This window comes from Azolla caroliniana, unplaced genomic scaffold (assembly GCF_043228905.1).
Source record: "Azolla caroliniana isolate FFs.n. ecotype wild unplaced genomic scaffold, voAzoCaro1.0.p SCAF_7, whole genome shotgun sequence".
Lineage (NCBI taxonomy): Eukaryota > Viridiplantae > Streptophyta > Polypodiopsida > Salviniales > Salviniaceae > Azolla > Azolla caroliniana.
Window position 1 is genome coordinate 3,449,144 of NW_028230442.1, and position 24,621 is coordinate 3,473,764.

At 37.5% G+C, this 24,621-nt stretch overlaps 2 protein-coding genes across 3 annotated transcripts; one reads left to right on the plus strand and one right to left on the minus strand.

Annotated features, from left to right (window-relative positions):
• Positions 1-6,382: 6,382 nt before the first annotated feature.
• PEX22 (peroxin 22) lies at positions 6,383-12,186 on the plus strand. The gene is made up of 8 exons (XM_087322624.1): positions 6,383-6,546; positions 7,524-7,757; positions 8,043-8,090; positions 8,207-8,263; positions 8,347-8,448; positions 11,016-11,081; positions 11,488-11,589; positions 11,820-12,186. Exons 1-8 carry the CDS (start codon positions 6,451-6,453, stop codon positions 11,934-11,936), a joined length of 822 nt encoding a protein of 273 aa, XP_087178750.1. The 5' UTR covers positions 6,383-6,450; the 3' UTR covers positions 11,937-12,186.
• A 946-nt stretch (positions 12,187-13,132) lies between these two features.
• On the minus strand, positions 13,133-16,184 carry LOC147861581 (pentatricopeptide repeat-containing protein At3g09040, mitochondrial-like). 2 transcript variants are annotated; one of them, XM_087323119.1, is made up of 2 exons: positions 16,023-16,122; positions 13,133-15,897 (listed from the first exon to the last, which is right to left on the minus strand). In XM_087323119.1, the coding sequence occupies exon 2, from the start codon at positions 15,831-15,833 to the stop codon at positions 13,539-13,541; it is 2,295 nt and encodes a 764-aa protein (XP_087179245.1). In that variant the 5' UTR covers positions 15,834-15,897; positions 16,023-16,122; the 3' UTR covers positions 13,133-13,538. The 2 variants fall into 2 exon arrangements, with proteins under 2 accessions (XP_087179245.1, XP_087179243.1); XM_087323117.1 differs by having other exon boundaries at positions 13,133-16,184.
• Positions 16,185-24,621: the final 8,437 nt, after the last annotated feature.

The following is a 24,621-nucleotide window of genomic DNA, read 5'->3' on the forward strand; positions in this document are numbered from 1 at the left end:
AAGAAATATATAGGAAGCATGGTTTGAAAGAAGCAATGTGATGTTGATCCAATAAGCAAAGTAATGTAATGCAATATCCAATAGGTGTTTTTGATACATTTGACTAAACTAAACAAGAAGAAAGGAGGTGTGTGGTTGAGCTTGGTATGTCAACCCCCCCCCCCCCCCCGCCCTCCCCCTCAAGTGGATGACTACCTTAGTTTTTCTAAAGCTTGACGAATCAATGTTGTCAAACATTGTCCAAAAGTGTATGCTCCAAGTGCTTTAGGAAATATATTTGTTATTTTCCAATAAATTTGGATGCATTGGAGGTTGACATCTCCAAATATGATTCTCTCTTGGATGTAGTGGTAATGCATCTCCATTTTCACGTGGAACATTTAATTCTATGTCAATTGTATATTGCTATGGTTATCACAATATATCCAATTTGGTTTGTCAAATTGTACATTGAAGTCCTTAAGAGTCACTTGAGCCAAATGGCTTCACATGTAGAAGTAACATCCAAGACCCTATACTCTTGTATAATTCTTCTTGTTGCTCGAGGATATGGATTCACTTCACGAGAAGAATACACAACTCTATGTAGATTATCAATATGTTTAACTATTGGTCAATCATCATTTGTGTAGCCCTCAAGCCATATTGGAACGCTTGCTTTGTAGAACATGCATTGATATGTGGTGTTACTGACATATTGCATTGTGTGGTGGATTATTTACCAATACTATCAAATCGCAAATAATGGAAGTAGGAGTTGTTAAATACATCTTCTGTTGCAATCTAACAAGGTTGTAATTGGCTTATAATCCTTCATGCCAAACTTGAATAACAAGTTCAAGGTGCAATTGTGTTGGGAGAGCAAGGTTTGTCGACAATTATGATGAATCATAGGCATGACTTTCAAGACTAATCTTAAGGCTAATGTCACTGGTTTAAGAATAGTATAAGTGGGAAATCATTTATATCAAGGCTTGGGACAAAACCAATGAACCTACGATACATGGGAACATGTAGTGGTCTAGGAGCCTAAGGAGTCGGGCTATATAAAAGAGACTAACTACCCCCTTCATTATGGCATCTTGAGATGACGTCAAACCTCTTTCGTGAGGCAACAATTTGCCCTTTCGGTTTTGTTCTTCGCGACTTCCCATGTATAACATAAGGTAATATTCAGCGGTATGGGAGATTGATGATATTTCATGTTTGTCGATAGTCCATAACTTGATGGTGATCCATTTGGGTGACCACACTTAAATAATTGTTTTGTTGATCTTAATATTCATTTTTTATCATTAGTATTTCAATTCATAATACTAAGGAAGTAAAGTGTGCCCACATCCTTCCTTTCATTCAAACTTGGTAGTGGATGGAGACTTCACTTTCTTGATGGTAACCAAGTGTCAAAGTAATCGGAGGATAAATATGGTTCACATCTAGATGGCATTGTTCAACATGAACAAGCGAAAAGTCTATGCCATGCATGTAAGTCTTCATTTATGACACCCTCAGTGCTTTCTTGATGTCATACAATGACTATTGGGGCCTACATATTGTGCTTTCTTGAAACTTGTCCATGAATCTAGGTCGTATAAACCTCTTCCTAAAAGTTTCCTTGAAGGACGAGATTCTTCACCTCAAATTTATGGGGGGAATCACCCTTATGTCAAGGACAATGCACACAAAGGGTGCAGTGGGTGCAAATATCTCATCATGGTATATGTCATAATTTTTCATCATGAGTTTAGCTTGTACATGTTGATATTGTTAGTGGGGGTTTACTTCAAGTTTTCGACCAATCAACAATAGATGACCTTCTTATGTGTTAGAGGCGAGACAATTCCCCATGTCTCATTGTCATAGCTATATTACATTGCTTTACACTCGTCGAAGATGATGGGCCACTTTGATGAAGAATTTTGGCTCATGTACGATTGCTACTTATTGCACTATGTAGTTGTAGCCAAATGAAAATGTTAGGTTATTGTTATGAATATTTCTCGTGTCTTTTGTAGATATTTCTTCACATTAGGCATCCTCAACATACCATGATGTATTGTGATCAAAGCATGACAACTTGTTTGGTTGCCTCATCATGCTTGAAGTCATGTTGTCATTATAGTCATGTGGTGCTCGACTTGGTTTGATATTAGTATTTGCATTAATGTTAACATTGTCATGAATATGGTCGATTTTGGGGTATATCAATATGCCAATACATGAAGCACAATGCAAAATATCATGCTTGCTATCACAACCAACATGATACTAGAGATGAAATCTAATCATTTATATGTGTTAATGTATTTTATGGTTAGTCTGATGTTAAAAGAGTGGTCACAATGTCATTTGTATGCATTGTCTTCTAGGTGGCATGTCTTCAAAGATATATGCAAAGTGGCACACATTCATGGCCTATTTTTTGCATATTTGTCTTATGTAAAAAGGAGTCTTACCCTAGTTGTCCTCAAGGAGTCTGACAACTTTTAATGTCAGGGGTTTTAACACTTGTATACTTTATGTTAATGGGAGTATTTGATGAAGGCACACCTTTCTAACTTTGCTCAATCTTTGTTTATTGTTTATCAGGTAAGCGTGCATAAGAGACGTTGCCAAACTTTTTCAAAAGTGGAAAATCTTATGTTCTATTGTTGAGGCTCTTATGTATAGTTAGATAGTGCACTTTGAAACTTAGGCATTGATTCATCGTGTGCACAATTATGGACATTGCTTTCCCCCAACATGTGTGCAACATATGCTTCCCCTTTATCACAACCCAATCCACTTACATGATATACCAATTCTTCCTTTCCCCTGTGACATTTTTGCCACGATGTGTATCAACATTGAATTGTTGGTGTATATTCGACCGTTGCAAGTATCTCATTACTTCATCACAAGTAGTGTTTTTCCTATTACAAAACCAACGATGATAAATCTTTGAACCATTATGGTGCTCCACAAATATTTTGAATTCGAGAAAGTGATCAAACATGTCACTCATTGCAAGCATGTGGTAGATATATGTGATTTGAAAGCGGTCGTTGATAATGTTAACACAATGCATGCAATCGTTGAGCGTTATCGTTTATGTGGTTCCCCATAGATATAAGTGGATGACACTAGGAGTCCACTACTCATATTTTGATCATTCAACAATGGATGTCAGTGTTGCTTCCCACTTTGGCATGCTTCACACATACCACTCATTAAAATTCCCTAGATGTTCAAGTACATATGCTAATGACCCCACTTGTTTGCATCACTTGTGATTATTATGATTTCATATGGTTAATCCATTTATGCCATATTCCAATGTTGGACAAAACTTTTCGCCATTTGGAAAACATTGTAGATTAAACTATGTCGTCCTCAATTATGAAATATGCCCTTCTTTTCTTCTAGGAGTGATCAATAAACACTTGCCCTTGAGGTCTTCAACGATGCACCTTTCACAATGACTTGCATGCCTTGGTCCACTATTTGTAGGATGTAGGACTGACACTAAGTTCAAGTTTTAATTGTATGAACACGCAATACGTTATTGATGTTTGATGTGTGCCATCATCACCAAATGAGACATTGTAAATGTGGAAAAGCTCGGGTGTGGTATCGTGTTCCATCTCTATGTCATTTTGTCGCTTCACAAGTTTCATAACCATTCATCAAGATTTGTCATATAGTTAAGTTGATGAAACTCATGTCAATTATTTGGTTGGTCCCTTGAAATATATTCTCTTCAGATGGCTTTTACTACATGCAACACTACAAGTAGGTCAGTCATTGAAAGGAGATGTGGCAATTAGTCTTAGCCAATGTTGTTATTGCGGTGACATGCAGGAAATTATCAAGCACGCTCTCTGGTCGTGCTCAATAGCCCAACAGGTATGGAACAAAGTTATCTCTTTATTCCTGACAATTAATGCAGGTTGCCTCTTCTCTTAGGGATCAACGGTATGAGGGGTCCTCCATTCCAGTCTCATGTTGTATGAAGTAGATGATGCTCTGGAGGCTATAACAATCATCAACAAACATCTAATTATTGTCTGACTCCCCTTTTCAGCAACCTCGTAAGCAAATGCGTGCAACCCATGTATGGAAAACAATATCTACGGGTACGTTATGGATAGAAGTATCATTGTAAAAGACGACATGAGTCCATAATTCCTTTTCTCTTAGATATATTACTAGAATTATGGGGGAGCTTATTGGCGGTTGTGTGGGGGTAATATAACAATATGCCAGGCTCTTCAGAGGTTGTTTTGAAGAAAAGGAAAAAATTATGGAGGAAGTTGGCTTTGTTCACAGTCTCCTCTAATGGACCGTTATGGAGAAATCAAAACCCCTGGTCCTTGCCCTGACCATTTCTTTTGTATATAATAATACTCTCTGATTTTACATTTTTATAGCCCTCTGGCACTTTTCTTAATACTAATGAAGGAAATCATTTTGAAAAGAAAAAATAAATTACCTAGCTAATGTTTTTTTACTTTGACATTTGATTCATTACAAACATTCCATCATAATCATCGTGGTTGGAGTGGACAATATAGTCGGTGAGTTGCCAACTACTATTGGCATCACCCATATTATTGTGACAATTTGCCTCATTGTGGCCGACCTTACCACAATAGCAATGTTTCCATTTGTTGAGTGTTACCATCTACTGCCCAATCTTCTTCTTCAATGCCCACGGGTTGCAACCTCCATAATTGTGCAAGTAGAGCATTTGCCTATTTGACGTCATGCTCATCGTACCAATGTGATTTTCTTCTAAGAACAATATTGATAAGTGATCAATGAACGTTGCCAATATTTCAGACGTGGTGATAGAGAGGTATTCAATGAACCAAAAATTTGTCAAATGTTTCATTCAAAGGCATGTCTCCATGATCTCATCCTTATCAACCTTTAGATTATTTCAGACATGAAAGTCATACAATGATATTTCTCTTCACTGTAGCCTGAAAGACTTAACCTATCATAGTACATATAACATATGGAAGCTAATGACTTTAATTAATTAATTGTGGAGAATTCCAACCACACGTATGCATAAGAGGTTAAGCTTGAACACTTAAACTAAAAGCTTAAAGTTTGAGATATGAACAATCAAGAGTGTTAGGAGAGAGAGAGAGAGAGAGTTGATGGAAATTAGTAAGGTTGCCCGATGGAGACCAGAAGTTTATGGGTTTAACCCCTACATTCCACAATGGCATCTAGTAAATTAGGAGATATGGAGTAATAGAGAGGTGAGAAAATATAATAACGTACCATTAGGGTAACATGATTACATTAAAAGAAATTAGAGAGACTATATAATCTATTACATTTCAAATGACTTTCTTCCACTATCACTAGAAGCACAACAAAGCAATCAATGGTGTTATGAAAAACGATATAGTCCATAAGCCCTCTTACGTCTCTTTTCAACCCATGCACTTACCTTTTGCTTCCATTATACATCCAAATAGCATCACCATAGGGGGATTCACCATGATTTTCCGATAATTATTTATATTATTTATTTCTCCCCCTTTATCTAAAGGCTCGTGTCAATATGTATCTCCAATCATGAGGCACACATTGCTGCACTGCACAAGTAAAACATATCACGTGGTTCCTATCATGTCCATTATTCGAGCATCGTGGTCATGAAGTCTCGAAGATCTTTGCGCCCGTGAAGGGGAGGGATTCGTAAGCCCCCGAGTATACGTCCACAACAAGTGCATCGTCTTTTTCCAAAGCTGATTGCACCATATAAGTTCATACATGATGGGTAAACATATGTCCATCCATCCATCAGTGCGAATTCGCGACAAATGCAAGGAGAGACGAATGAGTTGAATCAATCACACACATATACACACATGTATGTACATATATATCTAATATCTGGACACATAGGGTTATGACACATGTGTGTGTATATATATGTATGTATGTATGTATGTATGTATATATATACATGTATACATAGATATATATGTATACATAAATGGAGACATAGAGTTATGAGGAAGAGGCTATATACGTAAATTTATAGAACTGAAGGTCTATTTATGTAATAACTTGTTGAGATGATATTTTAAGGTTAGTATCATTTCTTCTTCTTCTTCTTCTTCTTCGTCTTTCTCTGTCTCTTGTCTTTTCCACGCAGGTTTCCTGCCTCCCCTGCTCCCTGTTCTTCGATTCTTTCCTGTGTTTTCCTCCGCCATAGCCATAGCCATAGCCACAGCCTTCCCCTCTTTCCTTTATTGTCTCTGGCGACGCCTTCGTCTCTTCCCGTGTTCCTTCCCCCCCCCCCCCCCCTTTTCAGATCCCAGAACCTCCCGGACGACACAACAATCTTTGCCCTAATCCCAGTTTAGTTCTCCTTTTCTTGGAAGAAACCCCCGCCCCCCCCCTACGGTTTCGCTGTTCGAAGCACTCCTGTTCCTATTTCCAGGTATGGGCGAGGATTCCTTGCGGGAAGACATTCTGCACATTCTGCGTTCCCTTGGCTCCAGGGTTTCTCACTTCGTCTCCTTCTTATTTGATCCCATGGTACAGATAATTCTAGACCCTTCTGCTTGCTTTTCGTTCTTCAATGCTTACCATCTAGATAATTTCGTTTCATCTATCGATCACAAAGTGAAACTGTTTATGATAGCGAATTAGTCACAATTCCCACATTCGAATTGCTCTCACCATCTGTTTTTTTTGGTAATTGTTCCGTTTTTAACGTTTTTGTAATTTCATTTCGTTGTTTGTTTGTAGATCGGAAAAGACTCATTCTGTGTCTCATCTCTATAACCAAGTAAATAGCATGTAACTAACTAGTTCTATGTTTTAGTGAGTTCGTCATCATCTAGCTTGGGATTTTCCATGTTATATAATGTTAATTTTGATGAGCACATATCCTGGTTTTCTGCTCGATTTCCATGATATTGCACCATTGAACTGCTACATCTGACTGTTTTAGATGTGCCCTTCACGTTTTTACTCCATGCACGTCAGTTTGATTTGGTGAGCATATAATCATAGTAAAACTATTCCATGTACTCATTTTTCGATTTCTGCACATTTTCTCTCAGATTACATCTTGAAACTAGGAAGTTTGTATTCAAAGTTAGCTGCTTTGTTCTCATATTATTATAGTTTTATGGGTTTTGTTTCTTGATTATCATCGTTCTCCAATATAATATCTTACTAAAGTTTTAAGCTCATCACCATTGTGTTACTGTTGTATGTGCCTATTATCATGGTTCTCCACACGTCTCTCCTAAGATGATATCATGAAACCAGCCAACTTACAGTTAAAATTTGCATATTTGGTGAGCACGGTGTCCAAATAGTCCTGTCTTTTCCATTTGAATTGCTTTTTATCTTTGTGTTCAAGCCGTTTTCCTATAACATCACATCATAAAGCTTGCTATAGTTTTATGTTTAAATTGTAGGTTGTGTTGTTTTAGTGATAATGTTATGTTATATTAGAGAAACTTCTGAAGAAAGAAAGCTCCTTTTTGTCGTGATTGCTTCAGAATGCAACTTCAATAGGAGCATTGGCTGGCTTTGCCATTGCAGTCATATGTACATGGAAGTACCTAAAGGCACCTGCAGATGGCTCTAAGAGGTTAGACAAGAGAGATGGAACACCGTCAACCAATGGTTCTAATCACACAGCGGTGGCTGGTACATCGACTTCTGTCGAGCTTCATCACTCACAAACTGCACAACGCAGTGTCATTATAAGAGAACCTGAAGTTCCCATTCAAGTGTGTTCTTTACCTATGATTTTAAGTGTTTGACTCACATTTTTATAGACATTTAACTTAGATGAGCCAAACTTGCAATAAATTCATTAATAGTGCTAAATATTATGGTAACCAATATGAGATTGGAATTTCTTGATGTCCTGTTAAACTAAAGAAGATGTTAGCAGGATAATCTGTGTGGTAGTGTTTAATAATCATTTATTGTGAGCATTATCACAGTTAAATATTCATAGTTCAAATCATAATCAAAACATATGCTGAGAATTTGTGATACCACATTTGCAGCTTACGATGGCCCAAATTGTGAGGAAACAATTGAATGGTGGCAGGAAGGTAAATTAATTTGCAGACGATTGATCTTTGTCCATATCCAACGTTTCCATTGTTTGAGATTTCTGATAAACGAACTGTAACCTAGGGTTCTTGATATCCTTCTTTACTTTTATTAGATGACCTGTCAGCTGTTGGGAGTAATATTTGAAGAGACAACTCCCCAGGAGTTGCAGGTGCTTTTTGTGAAGCTGATAACTATTGTTTTTTATGTTGTATGGATCATCCAATTGATTGGTTCCGTTTTTGTTTTGTTTAGAAACATGCTGTTGTCAGACCTTCTGTAGTTGAGGTGCTCTTGGAGTTGGCTCAAGCATGTGATTTGTATCTCATATCAAGAGTAGTTGATGATGAAAGTGAGGTTAGTTCATCATGTTAGTCCTAACCTTTCCTGCATATGAATTTCTTTGTCTCATTGCTAGAGTCAAAAGAACGGTTATAATAATATTCCTTTAAGAATCTCTTTGATGGTTGCTATGCTTGTAAGGTCTTCAGGTACGAGAGTGATAATAGATGATGGTGGTCACTGTAGACATAGATGGTACAGCCTAGCCAAAGAATACAAGCCCAGTTTATAGAAGATGGTAGGAGGTTTAATGGTGTTGATTTGGCACCACCTCATTGGTTAGACAAGCAAAGGCATGAAAGCCCAAGCATCTGAGTATACCTTGATAGATGTCAATATTTGAAAATGAAGACGGCTTAAAAATAGGCTAATTGGGATTTGGAGTCACCCTTGAGAAATGAGAGCTTTGCCTTTTGCCATCTAACCACGTCCACCTTTGCCTTCTGTGAACGTGAGACTTATTTTTCCACCCTTTATCCTTCAAATCTGGAGGAATCATAGCTGGTTTATTTTCTTTGCGAGTGTGCTCAATAACTTTGGAAGCTTTATGGTATAGGATGCCAAATTCTTTGTTTAGGAGCAAACTGGTTTCTTGGATGTTGAATTAAGTCATAGTAAGCTGTATATTGGTGGTTAGATTGAAAATTTACCACCCTCTGGAAATTCCTGAAGCCCATGTGACAAAGCTATAAATGCATGGTTCCATGTTGAAAGGCCCATTTCAAGAGGTTTTACATTAACCTTGTGGAGAGGATGGAAACTAATTGAGCTTTCTACGTTTTGGTTATTGAAGATGGATTTTAGCAGCTCCATATGATGTTTTGATTGACCTAACCTCAAAATACTTGTCTGGTGGTTCGTACATAAATCAAATGACATTATTATTAGAGGTAACATTGCATTGAAGGAATGCTTCACAAAAAAAAGAGGTTTTCAAAGGTTATCAAGAAGTTTGTTTTAGCTCATTGAAAGAATGCAATGACTATCTTAGTGAACTCTTTGAAAGATATCTTGGAACTTTCATGACCACCAAAATGGTCCTGCTGGATGCTGGCCATATCAAATTTTGTTCTATCTTGCTGTTGGATTGCTAACCAAAACCTTGCTTTGCATCATAAATCATTTCACATTATTGTTAGAGGCAGCATTGCCTTGAAGGAATGCATCATCAGTAGAAGAGGTTTTCAAAGATCATGAAAATGTTAATTATTACTCATTTAAAGAATGCCATGGCAATCTTAATAGAGTTGTTGGAAGATATCTTGGAAGTGTCTGGATCACCAAAATGGCCCTGCTACAACCTGGCTGTTCACCACATTGATTATTGTTGTGTCTTGCTGCTGGACCACCAGAATTCTTTCTTCACATGTGTAATCATCTCACTGGCCGCCTCTTGTTTGTCCATCTCTTTTCAATGCTTTCACATTGGTTTCAAGTTTCTTCAAATTTGATTTAGTCATATGTAGGTGAGAATGTGGGTGGGGCTCCTTGCACTACAGAAATGAAATGCTATATTAACGTCCTCTTCAAAAGGCTCAAAATTTCCTAGACTCCAAATAAGTTACATATGAAATGCTATATTAGTGTCCTCTTCAAAAGGCTCAAAATGTCCCTAGACACCAAATGAGTTACATCCATGGAGATTTGTGAAATATCTGATAACAATAAAATAAAAAAGATATTTTAATGAGTTATTTTAATGAGTTACATCTGCTAAGAGAGAGAAAAGAAACATTAATGTCTCTAAACAGTAACAGAGTCGTGAAGTCAAATTTTGATTGGTCTGTGGGCCTAGAAGGTGGGTCCCCAATGCCTATGATGATGGCATTGATCTGATGAAGATATGCACATTTTGATTATGGTTCAGGTTGATGTTGGTGATGTCCACATCAAAGAGCCATTATCACTCCTAGGAGGCATGATTTCACTCTGCAAAGTCTGGTTGTTTGCTTATTTATCAAATATTAGTGTATCTAGTAGTATCCATGTGGATCAGATCATCAGTCATGCTGCAAGGAAAGCATCCACTAACATGTTAGGTGCCAAGTGCTATCCTCTCAACAACTTCAGAGATGGTGCTTGCTACCATTTTTTATAAGGAAGAATGTAATGTAAAGCTATCTGGGTCATAAATATGTAAAGAATGTATGTTTTCGCTCTCTTTCTGCATATAAATTTTTCTGATGAATGAAGGGCCTTTCAAATGGCCATATTTGTTAATCGCTTAGCCAGTATAAATCCTTCTAAAGACAATAACTATAGAATTTTCCCAATCCACAATTTGCATCCTACAAAGTGCATTTTAGTTATTAGATATAATATTTATTGTACACTCCCCATATCCACTACTAGTGTCAATTCCTGGCAAAACCAGAATCCTTATTATGCATAATGCATATTGCCTTTCCTAATTGAGTTGTTGTGTCTATAGACATGTTTGTTCCTGATCCGGATGCTTCTAGTATGTTTGTTGCCTTATTGCATAATAATAAAAAATGAAATAAGAATTCCTCTGTTTTCTGTATTAGATTTTTCATTTAATTCCTTTAACTGATTCGGAGAATAATAAATGACGAATGCAGGCCATTGCACTTGCTGCATTGGATGCTGTTGGTCTCTTCTCTACTGCTGGGCTTAATAGAGATAAGGTCAGTGTGGTTATTTGACTGCTACAAATTCAAATTTTTTGTTGATTAGGCCAATAGTTGGCAGGAACTACACATTTTGAGCTTCTGCATGATGCTGATGAAATATTCAATAAACAAATGAGATTAATGATTAGTTTAGGTGAGTGCATTTATTGGAACTAGGAACGGGCACAATTTTAGGCTGATTTTGCAGTAATATGGCAATGTGCCTCACATGTTTCTTTTCGTGTCCACAGTTGGGAAGTTTCTAAATAGTTCTATGTGCTTTGGTTTGTAAGCTATCTCAATTAGATTTTTGACCAGTATGATGAGGCAATGCATTATAGCGCATATTAAAAAATACTTATGCTAACACATAGTGTGTAAATCATGTTCCTAAGCTAATAAGTTAGGACCATATTATCAGGTGTTATTTTGCAGTACAGAAGCAGGAAGGGCATCATTTGTACGGCAACTTGAACCAGACTGGCATGTTGACACATCTCTTGAAACAATATCCCAATTGGCGGTATGTGTTTGTCATTGTTTCTAGAATCTAATGAACTGAATCAAAGTTCACTATCTGAAAATACATCACATCAAGTGTAATGTACAATAAATTGTACTGTAACTTGAAATGGGTTGGCTATTTCTAGAATACAAATGAAATGTATTGAAGTTCTCCAACTGGGAAATCATATTGCATCTAAATAGAATCTATGTATACTTTTCTTGAATTTATTGGATAATGCATTGCAGCGTTATATTCGGTCTGAACTGCACATCTCACCAAAAGGCACTGTCTCCACATCGTCAACTAATGTCGTGGGTTCCGAGTCTCTTGAGTGTTACTTTGGAAACCTCGACTCCAATTGAATGGTTGATTAGTGGGCAGCTTTTTCGACTTTGAACTTTTCAGAGGTGATTGCTCAAATTAATGAATGCTGTAACAGAGGTTCTCATCTGAAATATGTTCCTTCTTGAGGTGTGATTCACCTATTTTGGCTACAACAGCGTCTGGCTTATTTGTATCTACAGGTTACTTGTAATAAGAGTCAAAACAACTTAATGACTATTATTCTCCTTTGTAAGAGCTTCAAAATTCATTTTCATCTAGAATGTTTTACATTTGAGGTGAGCTTGCTTAATATTAATGTAGTTAATCTAAGATATCTTGTCTTTTCCTGCAAAACCTTTTCACCTAGAACTTTTATGATTTGTGAATTTTCTCAATTATAGTTCATGCAGTATCTCTTATAAAGATATTTTTAGTGTACGGTTTTATCATTGAATCTCCCTTCCTCACATGCAATTGGATTAATAACCTGATTTTTGGGAACAAAGTTGTTTCCTCAGTGATCTATCTATATGCATATGACCGAACTGGTAACATGATGAGAACACAGACGTTTTGCCCTCTGATAGTATTTTGTTGGTCGACACATCTTGATTACAAATTATGACTGTTATTTATCCTATGCAACATAAAAACATGTCATGCAGGTAGTGACTTATGATGCTTAAAACAATTTTAGGAATGAGCATGTAAAAATCCTTCGTCTCTTTTTCCAGGCATAGCACATGATACAATCTACTCTATCTAAGCCTCTACCTGTTCCATTCGCATTTGTACAATCCTTGCTCTAGTGGGAGGATGAGAGATTGTCCATCTCACCTTGAATGGTGTTTGGTGAATGTGTTTGGAGATATATGAGGTCTTCCAGGCATTTGTCTTCAGCTCAAATAGGATAACCATATTTCATTTCTGGAGTTTACGTTGTTCATACATGCAAAGAGATTGTGATATGATTGTTTCATCATCATCATTGTTCATACATGCAAAGAGATTGTGATATGATTGTGTTTGGAGATATATGAGGTCTTCCAGGCATTTGTCTTCAGCTCAAATAGGATAACCATATTTCATTTCTGGAGCTTACGTTGTTCATACATGCAAAGAGATTGTGATATGATTGTGTTTGGAGATATATGAGGTCTTCCAGGCATTTGTCTTCAACTCAAATAGGATAACCATATTTCATTTCTGGAGTTTACGTTGTTCATACATGCAAAAAGATTGTGATATGATTGTCTCATCATCATCATTTCAACCCAAATAAAAACAGTAAGTCTCATGGTAGATCATTTTGGGATTTTCCCAATCCCCCAAGAAGCATAGTTTCTCTTTAAATCAAATGCATTAGCTCTATATCCATCTAGGATTGTTGTGGTAGCTCCCATTGTGTGATATATTTATGATTGGCACGACCATCCAAGACATAGGAGACAACTGTTACGCACATGCTTCTAGATGCACCAAATGTGATCTTTTCACTCTAAATGTGTCATTAGATGTAATCATTGCCTTACATCCCCAGACTTTTGAATCGGTGCATGTTGCATCAGACTTAATCCAAGAGTCCTATAATAGGATATAGGACCTCTAATGTGTGAATGTGCCCTTATTTTGAAGGAGTTCTATTGATTGCTACAAGCTATCAAAATCTTGTCTAATAGCAAATATGCTGAATCTAATTTTGGTTCCAACTCCATCACTGATGCAAATGCACACTGTCCAATAACATCATTGACATGATACTTGCAAGTGCCAAGCAACGTCATCCATGTCATGACATTTGGTTGTACTGGAATGGTTTGGACAAACTCTTGAGCTTCAGTCAAGCATCCCACTCGACCAAGCATGTCGACAACACATGAATAATGTTCCATAGTGGGAAAGACAATAGAATCCACAATGGACATATATAACATGGTGTATCCTTCAGGTTTGAGACCCTTGTGGCTACATGCCGATAAAATTGGACTAACAGTGGCATCATCTGGTATGAAGCCCAAGTCTTTCATATTCAATAAGATTGTGATTGCTTCTTGGCCTAACCCATGTTGCGCATATCCAGCTATCATCACATTCCATGACACTTTATTTTTCTCATGCATCTCATCAAAGATTCGGCATGCCTCATCTATGCATCCACATTTTGCATACATGTCAATTAAGGTATTGTTTAGTGACACATCATCTTCACCTTGTCTCCTTGACTGCGCATGGATTCCTCGGCCTGCTTCCAATGATCCTAACACCGAGCAAGCTCTCAAAGCACTAATAAAAGTTAATGTATCCGGTTTCGTGAAACCATGAGACATTACTTCAAACAGCTCAAGGGCTTCCTTTTCATGCCCTTCTTGGACAAATCCAGCAATCAATATATTCCAAGAAACTACATTCCGGTGTGACATGTCTTGGAAGGTTTTGCATGCAAGATCTATACTTTCACATTTCATATACATGTCCATGAGTGTGTTCATGAGAGAGATGTCAGATTGAAAACCACATGCAATAGCATGTTTATGAACTTCTTTTCCCCATTGAAGATCCATAAGACTGCCACAAATTTTAAGTATGGTGATAAATGTGACTCTGTCTGGCTTCAAACCTCTACATCTCATCTCATTAAAGAGTGCACTTGCCTCATTCCACAGACCATGGTAGAAGTATGCTGAAATCATACTGGTCCAAGAGACAACATCTCTAATAGATAAGTTTTCAAAAATATGTCGTGCTTCCTCTACATTCCCGTGTTTTGCATACATATCAATGAGCGAAGTGGAGATAAGATTGTTGGATTCCAACCCACTTTTTATTATGTGAATATGAATGCCTTTTCCTAGGTCCAATCTAGACATCTTTGTATATGCTTTGATTTTGATGACAAACAAAAATGTGTCTGAGACTATTTTTTCTTGCTGCATCGTATTGAACAAATTAAGAACTTCATCACCGTAGCCTAGATCAGAATAAGCTGATGCAAGTGCATTCCAAACACTAATATCTTTGTTCTCAATGGAGTTAAAAACTACCAATGCATCATCAATGCTATGACACACTGCATACATTTCAATCAATGCATTACCTATAGAGATATTTGTCTCAAACCCATGTCTTATGATCAATGCATGTATCTGCTTGCCATACCCAAGGGATGTCAAACATGCACAGGATTTGAGAACAGTTGTGTATGTGATATAGTCAGGATCTACACCACTTCGGTGCATCCCTTTATAAAGCTCAATGGCATCCACATTAAGTCCTTCTTGAGTGTAGCCCATAAGCATCACATTCCATGTAACTATGCTCTTCTCCGATATATGCTCAAAGATTTCTCTAGCATCTTTTAAGCAATGGCATTTGGCATACATATCGACAAGAGTGTTCATAATATGAGAATGTGACTCGTATTCACTATTAACCAATTGAGAATGAACATACTTCCCTTGTTTTAGAAACAATCCTTTGGTGCATACTTTGAGCATACCAAGAACTGTGAGGTCATTTGGGCACACTCCTTCTTGCTTCATATCCTCATAAATAGCAATGGATTCTTCATGCATGTTTTGTTCACAATACACTAACATCATCGAATTCCAGACAACCACGTCACGCTCATTCATCGATTCGAACAATCCAAATGCAATAGACATGTCATTGCACTTCCCATACACTTCAATAAGACAACTTTCCACATGCATTTCCAAGGCGAAACCACTCCAAATCACAAATAGATGCAACTTTTTGCACTCGTCCAAACTTTGAAGGATACCACATCCTTTGAGTATGATGACAAAAGTACCTTTGGTTGGTTCTAATCCTTCTTGTAGCATTTGATTAAACATGTCTAGAGTCTTTTTACCATATCCATGGTTGGCATAAGATTTCATCATAGAATTCCACACAATAGTATCACGAAAATACATGTTATTGAACACACTGAAAGCATCGTACAATGAGCCTGATGTGGCATATGTATGTATAAGGTTGCTGCAAATGAACAAATCCAATTCCAGACCATATTCAATGATGAAACCATGTAATCTTCTAATATGTTCCCATTTTCCTGAAGCAACGTAATCCTTTACTTTAGAAATGATTTGTGCTGGTTTTACCTTCAAGAGATATTGTGGGTGCTCCGTTTCTTTTTGAGGATAGTCATTATTGATAATACTTCCGTATCCTGCAGAGATTCCCCGTCTGAAGAAGAGGAAGGGGCATTCTCTAGGGTTTCTATCGTATTTCCTGCAACACAGAACAGCTTTCATAGCTCAAACCCATAGCTTTCTTTTCTTTGTTTGAAATGGCGTCCTCTCTGTGTCTTTTGCAAAGAAATTCCAACTTATCATTATTTCCCCAAATACCCCTCCCATCAACACACTTCAATCCATTATTATTATTATTTCCCCAAATGCCCCTCCCATCAACACACTTCAAGTCATTATTATTATTTCCCCAAATACCCCTCCCATCAACACACTTCAAGCCATTTTTACTATTATTTCCCGAAATGCCCCTCCCATCAACACACCTCAAGCCATTATTATTATTATTTCCCCAAATGCCCCTCCCATCAACATACATAAACTTAACAATTTATGATGTCTAGAGGGTCCTCGTCGCACCATACATTAGCTCTCCAAGTGTTGTAGAATCAACTATTGCCAAGGACACCACCTCATTCCCTAACTCAAGACATCACCTCAACTTGTCAAAAAAAAGTAACAAAAAAAACCTTGTAATTGTCAACAACGTTAAGAACATCCCCACTTTCTCCATTGAGCAAAAGAGAAACATAGTGAATTCCACGATTGTCACTTTGAATTATTGTCAGTTGTTTGAATGTTTGTGACTTCCAACTATCGTTCAATTTTTTATGAGTCTTTGATTAGTCACATTGTTACTCTTGGCTTAGGAAGCTTTGTCGTGAACATACAAGATGTTACAAGTTTTGGGGAACTCAAAGTTGAACACAAAACATTTTAATATCTAATATCATGCATGTTTACATTATTGTGAGATAGTCTATTGTCTAAGTGTTAGAATTTTAGAATTTCTCTAGCCTTGAACTACAATTTTTTACCACCATATGATCCAGCCATATTGTTATTGTTGCCTTGATTAGCTTTGTAATGAACATACAAACTATCATCTATTTTGGGGGAACTTGAACCCAAAACATCTAATATCTAATATTGTACATGCTCATATTATTGTGGGCCTCTATTGCATAATTTCATGTGGTAGGTATCCATGATCCCCACTGGCATACGTGTATACATCATGATTAGGTGGTCAGCATGTATCAAACTAGGAGTGTTATATCTAGGCAAGATCCTAATGTTTTAGAACCATTTTGACTCAACATCGGTCTTGTGTGTAAATTTGTTGTTATTGTTTTTTTTTGTCTAACATTTGTTTCCTAGTTCAATGTTGTTTTTGGCTTCAACCCTCTACAAGCTCCATTGTTGACTTGGCAAGTCAATTATTAGTTAATTGCACCAAATCTTCAAATATGCCAACTCGATTGAGGGAAACTTATGCAAAATACACTTGTTGTGCCATGATTCAATCTTCAATTGCCTCCAGTCAACATCATTCTATTAAGAACCATGCTCCTCCAAATCCTCATTAGTTTCTCTTTCACCTCTCATTGGGCGTCCATCCATGCCTGATACTCTCTCTTGGATTGAATTATCATGCTGTGTTGTAATAACTAGGATCTGTTGTTGGATTCAATGCACTTCTTTCTTATTCTTTGCCTTATGGGTTTTCCCTCTTACCTTGGTTACAATTCAAATGATGTATTGTAAAAATAATTCCTAGGCTAGAGTATCAATAATGTATCCTTCCATGTTTGATGCACGTTTTACCAAAATTCCCACAAATTGTGGGTTTCATATCCCCAAATTTTGCTAGTAGCATGGTCTGGCAACACCATAAATGTTACTTGCTTGCAACTTGATATTTGAGTCCATTAGTGATTTGAGGTCCATCTCACGACTCACATTCAACTTGTAAATGATTGACGGGAAAAAGTTAACGGTTCACTAGCAATTGTTAATGATATTATCATCAGATATATACTCTACATCATATTGAGAGGGCACAATCTTTCCACAAAGTGTATATGCCTCACTTTGGTTCCTTCTCTTACTTGTTACACCAAGTTTCAAGTTCCAAATTTAAGAAAAAAAAATCAAACTTTCTAAATTGCATTCCTCCACTTCCATCAATGATTTTCCTTCCTCCTGTTCTATCTGTCTTGATAATTTGTGAGAACAATAGGAAGGAGTAACATACAAGATGACACGTTTATTTGGTTCCATACATCAAATTGTTCCTTCTCATGAACGATAAAAATTCTATTCTACTGTATTGATAGTCTCTATTTAAAAGCTAATCCTTCTCTTCCTTTATGTTTACTTTTGTTGTTATGGATCAATTTGTCATTGCCATGTGTTCAAGCAATATGTCATTACCTGCCTTTTGGATTTATGGGATGACACTTTTTAGGCTCCTTTTTCATGGGTCAATGGAATTGCTTTGAGGTTGACACCATCATTACTACCACCAACAAGAACATTGTTACCCCTAACAAGATTTTCAAAGTACCGCCTCCCTAACTGCACCTCACAGTACTATTCTCTAAGCCAAATCAACAAAAACACAATGGCAATCAAGTGCGATGGTGGTTCTACATATCATCTAATGGTTACCTTCTTCTTGACAATGTAAAATGCTAGACCCAGACCAAATCTTACCTTATCATTGACGATCCTCTTATTCTCATGCACAATTAACTCAATATATGGAACTCCCCAAGAGAATGCCTCCCTCTTACACTATGTGGTTTCTCTCTCTCTCTCTCTCTCTCTCTCTCTCTCTCTCTCTCTCTCTCTCTCTCTCTCTCTCTCTCTCTCTCAGAGGATATCATCTCACCAACTTGAGATTGAGAATGGTCGTGCTAATAGAGTCCCTAGAGAGGAAAGGATATGTAGATTATGTCACATTGAGATAGAGGATGAGTATCACTTTACATGCAAGTGTCCAACTTACGCCGAGATAAGGGCCAAATACCAAGACATATTAGGACCTTCTCCAAACTATTAGATACCCTACATATATAGAAACTAGGCAGGTATATCTTAGAGCTAAAACAACATAGAGAGAATAAGCTATAAAATGTTAACCATAACCATTCTAATATTCACCAACATGTAACTAATTAAACTTTTCAGGAACAAGGGAGATGATGAATGTGCACACAGCTACACCACTCGGCCTCTCCCTTGCTGAAGTAGAAAAGCAAAGAACAACTAAATGCCTCAAATGTCGGGCTTCAAAGCAACTCGGATTGGAAACAAATTAAGAAGATAAAGGAACATGAGTTATGCCGCCTAGAAGCTATGGTTGGGGTACCTTTTACATTGGGACCACGGGCCACATCCACATCGAAACCCTTTGACTTCCCGCTTCTTTCCGAGAGACTTGGTTGGAAATGAAACTAGGCCTAGTATACAACCATTTCCTTTATAGAATATGTTACACCATAACATGTTTTTGTATAATACTAGAGCTCTTTAGCTTAAGTTCTATTTTATTTTATTTTATTTTTACTTTCAATGAATGGGTAAATACCCCATTTTGTTGTAAACCAATCATTGTCTCATGGGCCATTTGGTTTTGAAGACGTTAATATTTCTTTCTTTCTTTCTTTAAGTTGTTACGCTACATCTTAGGTTCAAAACCTAATTTTTTCACCCTCTATCACTTCATACACATCTCTTAATTCACTAGATGCCACTATGGAATGTAGGGGTTGAACCCATAAACTCATGGTCTCCATTAGGCAACCATACTAACTAAGCTACATCCATCTAGGCTCTCTCTCTCTCTCTTTTATTATTATCGTAATTACCTTAGCACTAGAAGCACTGCATTGCGGGTTCGAAACCCAACTTCCTTACCTCTCTATTATATACTTCTTATATACTTCTTAATTCACTAGATGCCATTGTGGAATGTAGGGGTTGAACCCATGACCACCTGGTCTCCATTGGGCAACCTTACCAATTGAGCTCTCTCTCTCTCTCTCTCTCTCTCTCTCTCTCTCTCTTTCTTCTTAGCCTATATTAATTGTATGTAAAATCCACTTAGTTACAACACTTCTTAGTCTCCTTTACCTATCATATGCCTATGTAGGGAGAGGGATGTCTTGTAATGCCATTAAAAAACCTAAATATGCATTTGAGGAAATTATTCCCACATGCTCTAGACTAACATCCAAAAATTCCACTTGAGAATACCTTTCAGCTTCTTTATATAGGCTTTCACCCCATGTCTATTATCAAACATGAAAGCATTGCACATATTCGAATTGTGTTGTAGTCCCCAATAACGTAAAAATTGGAACAATATCTCCATCTCATCATTTGAACCATTTTGAACATATTGAGAAAAAATCCATTGTTGAGGTCGCAAACAACAACGGGTTAAAACTTGCCAAATGTCTGATACGTACTTCCAAATGGTACACACTATAGGACATTTAATGAACCTATGTGTACTATCCTCCAATGGAACGGTGCAAAAGAAAAAAGTGTTAGACCCTAGTCCTCGTGTCTTTAAGGCCGACCCTAATGGGAGCCCACCAATCATGACTCTCCATATCAATACCTCTGCACGAAATGGTAGATGGGAATGCCAACCACGTTGTAATATTTTCCACCACCTTGCATTTGACTTAGTACATGCATTCCACAACTTCGTTGCTTTAGGATATAGCCAAGATAATGATGCCATCACATGATGATACAATATATTTGTAGTGACCTGTAGCAAGCGTGTACCATCTTGCAATCGCCAATCCACCCAAGGTGAAAATTTTGTTTTCAATGGCAAAGATCCTTGCAACAATGGTATATCTTGTAATTTCTCCCAAATAAATCCATACTTTGGGGGAATACATAACCATCGTTTGACATCTTCAAAATCCAACAACCTTTGAGATTCATTATCAACCACATCTTCCAAATGTACAATACCCAATCAGAATAAACGATTGAATTGAGATCTCAACTTCTCTTTCCCATGCCAAAACAACACTCGAGAAGAAACAAGCAATTCATTTTGTAATGAATTACAATATTCTCGATCACTTGATGGTCCCCATTCAAAAAGAGATAATGCATCTTGCCATGATCGTACCAAATGTTGTCCACATACAGAATGCCTCTCTTTCTCTAAAAAGTTTGTCTATCTCTCTCAAAACAAGACGGTGATACAACCCTTGCTATCTTCACAAGATGATAATACAACCCTTCACTACTTTGTTAATAGTGATATGGCAAGGAGAAGCCTCTCAAGTGTCGTAATACTAGATAATATAACTCAACCTCGTCTTGGAACAACGTCCCCATACAAAATAGTTGCGAAAATTGCCAAATTAACTTCCCTTTCATCCTACGGAGTTGTTGTGTTATCCTAAGAAGTTCATCAAACAAGAACTCATTTCTCATGGTCCAAATAAACCACATCCCCCAATACCTAAGGTAGTTAAACACAACATGATATGATGGTGTGGGTATAGCGTTATCATCATCAATAGAAACCCACTTAAAAGGTGACAAAATACTTCATCTTATTGATGCCCAAATTTGTGATATAACCACCCAAATGGCTTTAGCAACCGAACATCTAATGAACCTATGTCTGGCATCTTCGTCAACCACCATACAGAAAAACATGTCCCATTCGAAATATGTCTTCGTTTTAAAGCCATCACCAAAGGCAACCCACCAACTATCACATGCTAAAGAATACTGACATCTTGCGTCTAAAACTCTACGCCACCACTTTACATGTGGAGTAATGTACCATGTCTCTAAAACTTTATTCCCTAACCAAGCTCTATCTTCAACCAGCTTATGGATCTATACATCATAAATGTGCCCCACAAAAATGACCAATCTTTCCATGGTTCCTCGACCACCAACTCTAGAATCAGAAAACTAAATTAGGCAATGCCAACATTGATTGCCAAATACACCCATATCCACGTGGTATATGAAACTTATTTCGGATTGTCCGAAAGGCCATCATTTTCATACGTTACTCTAAGATATCATCTTCCACAGCTACCAAGCCAGACTTGCCGTTCCTTTGAACTATGAGTTTACACTTTCTTTTCCATCCCAATGTATTATATTGGAGTTGCTAACACCACTTTCTTTCAATGACTAGATGGTGTGGTGGGTGATGAAGATGGAGGGGATTAGTGATTGATCAAAAACTATATAGGTAATTAGTGATTGATTAGAATAAAGAGCAAGACGATAATATGTTTTGGGGCTTTGTGGATTGATTTTTGGCACTAAACAATTGTATAAGGAATTGTATATATATATATATATATATATATATATATATGTAATAAAACAAAAGTTAATGTTTAGCAACACAATCTATAAAAAAGGGGTATCCATAAAATTCATGTTTAGTTACATATGTATTTAGATGCATCTTATACATAACCAACTCAACAATTTAGTTCTATGATAACGAGAATGACACGATGGTGCCATGGATTGGGTCAAGCATGTGTACATGGCATCGCATAAGGGACAATGCATGACCCCTATAAAGTCCATGAGCTTATACTTTCGTTTGAATCTATATTGTCATTCACAGATTATTATAAGTATGACACGACCATGCACGTGGAGTGGGTTGATGAGGCTAGCACTAGAGCATGTGAACATGGTATCGTATAAAGGGTCAATGCATGTATGTAGAATGATGTCCTTTTGCAAAGTGCAAGGAGGGGAGACAAACACAGGGATAAAAGAAGACCCAAACCCATACATAGACTTAAAGGGAAAAGAGAAAATCTCGATAGAGACAAATTAAGACCTAGGCCTAAAGCCAAACAATGATAGATTGAGAGCGACATGGACAAACAAAGACCGATAGCCAAACAGGGACAAGTATAGAGAAAGAGGACACATAGGCGGTGGACTGAGACCGAAATGGGAATAGAGACATGCAAAGACGTAGACCTAGATGCAGAGGTAACGATATTGGAAGCCCCGACCAACCGAGGTATGAATGAACACACAAAGACTCGTAGCCAAACGAAGACTAAGGCACAGAAAGAGGAGAAATTCGAGGACCACTGGCGAAAATGGGAACATGGAACAAATGTAGACGCCAGAAGGCCATATTGAGAGAGAGAGAGAGAGAGAGAGAGAGAGAGAAAGAAAGAAAGAAAGAAAGATATATTAACGTCTTCTAAGGCCAAAATTGGCCCATGAGACAAATGGTGTACAACAAAAATGGGATATTTACCCATTCATCGAAAGTAAAAATAAAAATAAGATAAAATAGAGTTTAAGCTAAATAGTTCTAAGAAAACAACAAACATGTTCTATATAAAAAACATGTTCTACAATGAGAATGATTCTATACTAGGCCTAATTTCATTTCCATCCAAGTCTCTCGAAGAGAAGCGGGGGGTCAAAGGGTTGCCATGATGTGGATGTGGCCCGTGGTCCCCATGTAAGAGGTACCCCAACCATAGCTTCGAGTCGGCGTAGCTCACGTTCCCTTATCTTCTTAATCTTTTCTACTCCACGTTGACTTGTGTTGAAGCCCAACATCCGAGGACGTTTGGTTGCTCTTTGTATTTCTGCTTCCTCAAGGGAGAGGCCGAGCGGCATAAGTGTATCCACATTCATCGTCTCCCCATGTTCCTGAAAAATTACACTAGGTACATGTTGATGAGTAGTAAAAGGGTTATGATTAACACTTTGTAATTTATCCTCCCTATGTTGTTTTAGCTCTAAGATATACCTGCCTAGTCTCTTTACACTCGGGGTATCTAATAGTTTGGAGAGGGTGGGAGAGGGTCCTAGTATGTCTTGGTATTCCGCCCGTATCTCGGCATAAGTTGGGCACTTGCATGTGAAGTGATACTCATCCTCTATCTCTATGTGGCATAACCTACATAGCCTTTCCTCTCTAGGGACTCTATTAGCTCGACCATTCTCAATCTCAAGTTGGTGAGATGATATCCTAAGTTGTCCAATGGCCACCCTTAGTGCATTTGATAAGAAAGTATCTAGGTATCTTGGTCGTGTAATAAACCCTAACTTAGAGAAGTGCAAGAAGTGTTCCTTATAGTACACCATTTTAGATGGGAGTGGCTCTCGTGGGGTGATCCATTTGTATCGAGTGTAGATTTGCCATATTTCTTGGCGTATCACTTTATTACGATCTTCACGAGAGATTAAAGTTTGATCAGTCCCATGGTTGTACTTAAGGGGAGGTAGGTTATTAATGTCTATGCCATTTGCAAATAACCAACTCACCACAATGCTATACCAAGAGTTGGTGTCTCCAGACACATGTAAGGATCGGGATGCCTCAAAGGCTCGACGGGATATCCTATCTTGTGGTTGACTATGTATCCGATGAATAAAAGCTACCACTTGAAAGAGTGCTTCTACTAACATCGGGGGTAGGCTAAACTCCGCTCTAATAATGACAGAGAGCAAGAGACATGATAGAGAGAGGGCGAATGGGAGCTCCATCTCGCTTCATTACATATACATACATACATACATACTTATTGACATACATACATACATACATACACACACACACACACACACACACACACATGCATACATGCATACACACACACATATACAT

Coding starts and splice junctions, on each gene's coding strand:
- PEX22 (XM_087322624.1), top strand. CDS start 6,451: ATGGGCGAGGATTCCTTGCGGGAAGACATTCTGCACATTCTGCGTTCC. Junction 8,449..11,015: donor TAGTTGATGATGAAAGTGAG/GTTAGTTCATCA, acceptor TGACGAATGCAG/GCCATTGCACTTGCTGCATT. Junction 11,082..11,487: donor CTGGGCTTAATAGAGATAAG/GTCAGTGTGGTT, acceptor CCATATTATCAG/GTGTTATTTTGCAGTACAGA.
- LOC147861581 (XM_087323117.1), bottom strand. CDS start 16,175: ATGAAAGCTGTTCTGTGTTGCAGGAAATACGATAGAAACCCTAGAGAA.